We start from the raw sequence: 8,412 nt of genomic DNA on the forward strand, positions 1-8,412 counted from the left end.
TTTTATATCTCCTTCACTTTATCTTTCTGTGGTGGGAGAGGTAAGGTTTGATGATTTTTCATTGTGAGATTGTGACAAAGCTGCTTAGTAAGACTTCTAGGCAGACACACACACACACACACACACTCACACACATACACTCACACACACACACTCACACACACACTCACTCACACACACACACACACACACACACACACACACACACACACACACACACACACACACACACACACACACAGACCACAGGTGGTTTAGGAGTAGTTCCTTGATGGCAGCCAGAGGAGGAAATTCTTCTGAATGTGAAATCTACCTGAGGACACATTTTCCCTTCTGTACATGCATCACAGAAGGGACTCCTGATTAGACGGGAGCCCGTGGTGATGTAGCTCTCAGACCAGTCGAAGCCCCCACCCACCTGTTCCCTTACGCCGACAGAGAGAGAGTGAGAGAACAGACGAGAGGGGTTTTCTCTTTCAGTCTCACTTCCTCTCCGGCGGTGTCAGAAGATAGCGGCGTGGAGAGAACGTGTGCACTGACGGGGCAGACTGATAATGCACACGGACACACTGACTAACGTGTGATGCCTCCTGAATTTCCAAAATGTGTAATACTGCTGCATGTTGGAGCAGATGACCATCAAGAAAAACTCAGCCATGTTTCCATAGTAATTTCCCTGTTGTCATTCTGTAACCTGAACACACAGAAGTGATTAAACTTCACTTAGGAACGCCACTCTCATCAGAAAACTCAGTACAGTTAAGCACTGGGGCCAAATGTTGAAATAAAAAAGTGACAAAGGACAGTAAAATATTATGAGACATTATTAATAAATCTTTTTTTTTTAAATCTTCACTAAAAATGCCATGTCCAAAATTATTCTCATGAATCAGTGGCCAAGCCTTTATTTGCCACCACATCAGTCTAACAGTAAGACAGAATTGCTAACTGTCTCTGATCTCCACATCTTTAAAGTTTAAGCCGTCAGTTCCTCCACTGGTTGCTCCACACTGACTTCTTGTACTTTGTTTTCTAGTCAGACCCGTTCTGAGCAACTGCAACTCTCTCTTCGTGATGTACAAACAGAAAGCTCACTAAATGTCTTTGGTTTCGGCAATGACTTTCAGTTGACCAGAGAACTGCTGGATCAGCTGTTCTCAGTTTAGACATGTCGAAAGGATCTCCAACATGGTAGAAAGAACCACAAATAACCAACATGTGACAATTTCAAAGTGACATAATAATGTCAAACGTCGAAACAAACAAAAAAAGCCTAATATCTCACTGTGTTTTGTCACTTGTTTGTTTCTTTTTTAACCAGAAGAAACCTATTGATCCGGCATGGGTAATAATTGTAGGCTTAACTGTATAAATGCTACATGTGTCTGACCACCAATACTTCATGAGTTCTGAACTAAAACACAAGCTGATTCTATTTATTTTTTTTACTATTTTTAAATAGATCTTCCTCCGCTTTTCCCAGTTTAGAATTCTCGCTTACACTGCAATATGCACAGCTGCACGGGTGGAATGCACTGTCAAACGTAAACTCATCGCGTTCGACAACAGCTGGCTTTAAGGTGGGCTGGGACTGGTTTCATTCCTGCAGCAAAGCACCAAATACCGTAAGGTGTGATTTTGTTTCCCACCAGCGAGAAACTTCCGCGCGTCACAGAGAAAGCTTGTACTGTAAAACTGTATTCTAAATGGGAACGATTGCTTGACATTTCTAATTGTGCACAAGTGTCAATAAACAACAAACAACAAACCGCATCACACCGGGGAAAGAGCGCAGAATTACAAATAAAACTCTTAAAGTGGTTGTGGAGTAATGTTTTAGTGCAAAAAAAGGTGTGTTTGGTAAAATTTTGGAAGCTTGAGACTATTTAGAGTCAGGTAGTGGACGCAAAAGATGGAATAAAATTGGGCTGACCTACTGGATGATAAAAAGAAATTACAAATATGACTGCTGTTCTGTCTCACTGTGGTGGACATGTATCATTTACAAAGTCAACTGACACCCATCATACGCCAAACGTACGGAGGAATTAGTCATAGTACAGTAGCAATTTTGAGACGAATGAATAAATACTACACACTGTATATATATATATATATATATAGATAGATATATAGATATATAGATGGATGGATGGATGGATGGATGGATGGATGGATGGATGGATGGATGGATGGATGGATGGATGGATGGATGGATGGATGGATGGATGGATGGATGGATGGATGGATGGATGGATGGATGGATGGATGGATGGATGGATGGATGGATGGATGGATGGATGGATGGATGGATGGATGGATGGATGGATGGATAGATAGATAGATAGATAGATAGATAGATAGATAGATAGATAGATAGATAGATAGATAGATAGATATACATATATATACACACACATACGACACAAATACATGACCATTTACACAAATCAATGTACTGTGTTTGGAGATGCAGCAATTTGAGCACAAAACACTGAAGGAAAACCCTATTTCACTGTTAATCCACTATTACTACAATCATCTTAGGAGGTTTCTTTTCAAATACATATCAGGAATAAACTACTGTCTACAAAGTGTGTATCATTTCTTTAGCTGTGAAGCTTGATAAATGTGCATTTACAATTGTAACTTCCTTGCTGAAATGTGAACAGAAAAGAAAATATTGAGTGGTTCTTTTAAAGTTGACACTGATACAGATTATTGGTAATGCAGGAGACCAATAACAATATTTGGAGCTGATGCGTATCTAGTAAAAAAAAAATGAAAATGTGCAAAAATTGACTCCAACATAAATTTCACTGAAGTCCCTTTGTTTATGTTTTGCATACATTTAATTAAAGCAGATATTTATTCTTGAGCACTGAAGTGAGAGCCAAAGCAGCACGTTCAAATTCATTCTTTTTTCTCTTTTTTTTTTATCAGGAATGGGTTAAAAAAAAAGTACCAACAATAAGAAAAATGCCTAATATCAGACTTGATAATCATCCAGGCTGGAAGATAACATTAATCAGAAATCCAGTCTAGACATTGTTAATGTGGTAAATGACTATTCTAGCTGGAAACAGCTGATTTTTAATGGAATATCTCCATAGAGGTACAGAGGAACATTTCCAGCAACCATCACTCCTGTGTTCTAATGCTACATTGTGTTAGCTAATGGTGTTGAAAGGCTCATTGATGATTAGAAAACCCTTGTGCAGTTATGTTAGCACGTGAATAAAAGTGTGAGTTTTCATGGAAAACATGAAATTGCCTGGGTGACCCCAAACTTTTAATGGTAGTGTATAATCTCACCAACCCTGAGAACTCCAACTAATTACTCATACTGAGGAAACATCTACGTAAAAGCAGCCCAATCAGATCCCCAGAAACACTTCAGCTCAAAAGCATAATGCATAATGTATTTACCAACAACACTATTTATGAATCTCTACAAAGTGTGTATATTCCACTGCATGCCATAACTAAGTGATTCATCACTGCATGTATTATTTTGTTGGTCTCTCTGATATTCTTGAACTTATTCAAATATCTACAACAGTGTCAAGACGCAGCCCAACAATGCAAACGATTAAAAAAAACTGCTGTTAGTCACAGTAAAGTGTACAATGAAATTTTAGAAATGACCCCAATAAAACCAATTAACAGAGGGCTTAATGGCAAATAGAAGTTTTCAGTGACATTTTGAAAGAAGTTACTGACAGTCTGACATCTTCTGGGATCTGCAGAAGGCTCCTGCTAGAAGATCTCAAACGGCAATCAGGAGTTAAAGGATCAAAATAATGTAATTTGGCATAAGATCTTGAAAGGCTTTAAATGTGAAAATCTTAAAATCAATTCTAAAACTAGCTCTTAACCAGTCAGCACTGTTCTTCATAACTCAAGTAACTGTTGGAGGGCATCTCAAACAAGCTCGGATAGAACTGGACAGCACATTTTTCCTTCTTTAAAATGGACAGAAACCTGGTCTGGCTGATGTGTAATAGTGAGATGAAAGGAGGGAAGCAGCCGCACAAAGACCCGTGTAGAAAATATGAGATAATGCTCCTAAATATGGCCAGAATTTCTCCAGAACAGTGGACTTCCTCCTGCACTGAGAAAACCTAGCGCATCCTCACTTCTCCCTTTGGTTACACATTAATACTTAAAAAGGGTTTCCTGTTGTTTCGACCTGCTCTGTGTGTTTGTGTAGGTGGCCATGATGCAGTGAATGCATTCAGGTTGTCAATACCACACCTACGAAGACTACCTATGACACGGTATAGTTGCGGCTCCACTGATTCAAAGTGAAAATGGGAAGTGCCGTCTTCCTGTAGTTTCCTGTCGGGTGCACTCGAACAGGTTTACATTCACACACTTGCATCTATAGGCCCCACGCACGCGCGTCTTGACGCCACTCTCGAATCACGTAGTGGTGACTGCCAGTGGAAAAGAAAATTTCATTACTCACACACCAGTTTCTGCAGCTTTCCAGCTCTATACAAGTGGTTTTCCTGTGTCCTCAGGGATAAGTATAAAAAGGTAAGCGACACAGCTGTCTGCATTTCCAGTAAAACTTTGGTAAAGCATCTTTTGGTGATCCGCCGCCTGCTACTGACAAAATGAAGCTGGTTGTTTTTTGCCTTCTCGCAGTCTGCTGTTGCTCATTGGCCAACACAGATGTGAAAGACATGCAGAAGAGAAAACTACAAGAAGTGCTTCTACAGCTGAGCGACGTGAAAGAAAGCCTGCAGGTCAGTTCATCTTCATCTCGCTTTTCATGGTTTTGACAACACGTTGCCACAGCTTTCATGACTAAATGCGCCGTTCTTTGTGTCTTGCAGCACAGTGAGCAGGAGCTGAGAACTCCACCAAAGAATATTGAGGTAAGCAAAACTACTTTGTATACAAATTAATGTAGACATTTCGGTCAAAATATTTGTGGTTGCTTACTCATTGTTGTTATTCACCCACTTACTGGAGTTGCTAATTGTCATGTGCTGGGTACTGTAGGAGTACTTCAAATGATGCACGAGGTCGCAAGATGCGTTGGTAATAAGCGGCAGTAAAAGCTGGAAATTGAAAGGTTAACTTTCAAACAGATTTTTCTTTTTTCACATCTTCTTCTCGTTAATCGCAGTAAAATGCATGTTAAGATTAACTGAAGTCCAGAATATTCTAAAGTTAGGACAACAGCCAGACCTACATAATCGGTGCAAAGTTAAACTTCCAAAATCTATCACAGCAACAATGTTCAAAACTGATTACTTTTAAAGAAAGTCATTACTTAAATGTACTGGATATGATTAATATTAACAGAACTTTTTTTTTTAATTTAATGGGGAAAAATATGAATAGAATTCCGATATTCAAAGTTTTGCACAAATTATTCACCATGCATTTTATTTTTTGTTAAAAACAACCTAGGTTTACCAATGTTGTTAGAATTTCCTAAAAAAAAAAGTATAATAATTAAAAATTAATAATTAATGGCAACCTTCATTGATAGCTTAAACACCTTACAGGATATATAATTTAGAATTATCAGACTTTGTAGAAAGCAAACACTATATATTGCAATGTATGCAATGCTCTAAGGGCCACATGTAATCCCATTATGTGCGTTTCATTTAAATGCCTGTGAAGATCAACTACATTACTTGTAAATTCAAATCACCCTTCTTTCTTGTCAGGCTCATGCTCCTGTGTGAGTCAACTCAAGAGTTTACTCAGTGCATTTTTTTCATTTTCTCACAGCTTCCGTTGAGTGAAATGTGATGAGTAATCAGAGCTGAGAGCAGACAAAACCATGACACTTCCTCACACCACCTCACAAGTCAAAACCAGCATGCCAGAAAACATTTGAGTCAATCTTCGGCTTAAATAAAAAAAGTCACAAATGAATGTTAAACCAGAAATGATTGAGGATTCCCGAGTGGGTGTAAAGTCACTGCTTTGCAAATCAAAACTTAGTAGCACTAAAGTAAAATCCTACCAATGCTACGGTGAGAGAAATAAAGCTGGTTCTGGATTATCTTTATATTGATATTTCTATCATAAAAAAAAACTGTGTTCTGGTGATGGCCATAGCATACAAAAGATAGAAAGTGTTACAGCTGTTCTAATTGTTTCTCTCACTGAGTTCCCACCCTGAAAGAAACCCTCTAACCTACTAATTCTCTTCAGTCTCAAAGTGTAATTTGACCCTGGCTAGCTGGGTTCACCTTTGTAGCACATTGGAGAATCGAAATAGGAAAAAAAAAAAGTTCTTACTTGGAAAATCTGTGTTATATGATCAACATCTTCATTCAGATTTGTGGAGGGAAATAAATTCAGTCAAAAAAACAACCACAGCCCTTTTGGTGAACAGAAGGTTATCTTTAAATAGTGGAAACTTGATTTGGTTTCAGTTTAGGGAAAAGGGTTGTATGTTTCAGTTTGGAAAGTTAACTGTCATGATAAAGTCATGACGTGAAACCTAAAAAAAAGCAGCCTTCTTGGAAATGTTTTGATGCCAGCAATGGGATTTTTTTTTCTTCTTCAACTGATACACAGAGAACAAAAAATAGCGGTTTAGTGTCTATATTTGACAAAATACAACTTTCAATCTGTCCTCTCTTTTGCAGCTAATCTTTCAGCTGTCTCAAAAGTCTTCTATAAATAACTTAACACTGCATTAGGTAAAATGTTTGTGTTCTGTTATGAACAAATTGGTGAAGTTTTAGAGGGGATATTCCACACATTAGGCTTTCTCACTCTGTATAGTGGTATATATTTGAAGTAGGAAGAGGTCAGACTGGAAGAGGAAGGATCATTTTAACATGTTGGTGTAGCTATGTCTAATTCTCAAACACTGTTTTCTTTCCTTTCCTAACAGGACTGCTGCTGTCTGTCGGCCTTGCAGTGCTTTCGGGCGAATCTGAATGTTCAGTTTAACATCACAGAGAAGCGCAAACAACGCAGACTTTACAACAGCCTCAGGGATCCCTTCACTGTGAGTAAATGGGCTGGGGTCGCAATCATGTATTAAACTAAAGCTTATCTTATGCATGAAGTCTAATTAGCAGTATGAGCCACTACTAAAAGGAAAACTGTCTTTACATGATTGCAGGTGAGAGGACTGGACTTTTGTAATGCAGGAGATGCTACGGTAAGAGGAATATATCAGCTTTTTGAAATATTATTTATGATCATTGATATTTAAAATTATGTTGTAGCAGATTGCCATTAGTAAGTTATTTTCTCCTTTCCTTCCCATCAGTCCACATGCCAAGACTGCGCCTCACATCCTAAGGAAAAAGCCAGTGAGTTTTTCAGCAGACTGGAATCCCTTATTGAAAGAGTAAGAGCTCTTATGTGTTTGACATTTATCACAAATATATGGATAAAATACCAGACTGCTTTGTTTTTAGTGTGGCACATTTTAAAGGAAAAGTATCTGACACTCATGATGATGTAAATCTACAACTGTGACAGATATAAAAATTAAATACACATTTTCCTCCCCTTTTAGGCCATAGCCAAACTCAAGATGGACTGAAAAGCGGTGAAGATCCAGTAGTGACCAAGGGCTTAATGTAGAGAAGACACTACGCTGAAAAATGCTAAAAATGGCAAAGTCTATATGTTACAGCCTTATATATTTAACTTATTTAATATTTATTTAGGTAGTGGTGATAAACTCACTCAAGCTATGAAGAATGTATTGTCAGTAAAGCTGCTTTGCTGCCACCCAGTGGACTTGGCAGTTGAGGATTTTTTTTCTCCTTCACTGAAAGAGAAACTTGTATGTTGTAGTTCTCAAAGAATATCAAGTATGTAATGGCATTTATACTATGTATGATGTACCTGAGCACAGGACTTCCTTTTCTAAACCAACTGTACCATTTCAAAGTTATTAACACAGAGAGGATTTGGTCTGCTTGATTTATCTATAGGGCAACTTTTGTAGTAGAGGATACAGCAGCATTCAGAGTTCTTACCAACTCTTCATTTTGATGCTAACAAAGCCCAGTTTGTAATCTGCAGATTATATGCTACCTCCTGAACCATTTCTCTGACTTTTTCTCACTGAGAATAAACTGACATTGTAAAGACAAACTGTGTCTACCTTGTACAAATTCTGCCCTGAAAAAGCACAGAATAGTTCAAAATGACCATGATGTAACCAGACAGATTTTTACAGCTCGTCTTGTACCCTTAACCGTTTCATCTTCTTTTGCTTGTTTGCTCAGTTTCTTGTTTTTCAAATCACAATATATCTAATATGTTGTTATTGCCGTGTTTGATGAACAGTGTCGACTAAAGGCAGATTCATACTACCAGATATTATTAAGATTACTGTGGCAGAGGCAGCGGTGCACCAACTAATGTGATCTCAAAGGGCAGCAGATGCAGACTGTGGTGCAACAA

The 8,412-nt window shown here is 38.2% G+C and overlaps 1 protein-coding gene across 1 annotated transcript; it reads left to right on the top strand.

The window, feature by feature from the left end:
* The first annotated feature begins 2,257 nt into the window (after positions 1-2,257).
* Positions 2,258-8,196, top strand: il21 (interleukin 21). The gene is made up of 6 exons (XM_035949243.2): positions 2,258-4,754; positions 4,845-4,886; positions 6,878-6,994; positions 7,112-7,150; positions 7,262-7,342; positions 7,514-8,196. Exons 1-6 carry the CDS (start codon positions 4,623-4,625, stop codon positions 7,538-7,540), a joined length of 438 nt encoding a protein of 145 aa, XP_035805136.1. The 5' UTR covers positions 2,258-4,622; the 3' UTR covers positions 7,541-8,196.
* The last annotated feature ends 216 nt before the right edge of the window (positions 8,197-8,412 follow it).

This window comes from Amphiprion ocellaris, chromosome 13 (assembly GCF_022539595.1).
Source record: "Amphiprion ocellaris isolate individual 3 ecotype Okinawa chromosome 13, ASM2253959v1, whole genome shotgun sequence".
In the NCBI taxonomy this organism is placed as follows: domain Eukaryota; kingdom Metazoa; phylum Chordata; class Actinopteri; family Pomacentridae; genus Amphiprion; species Amphiprion ocellaris.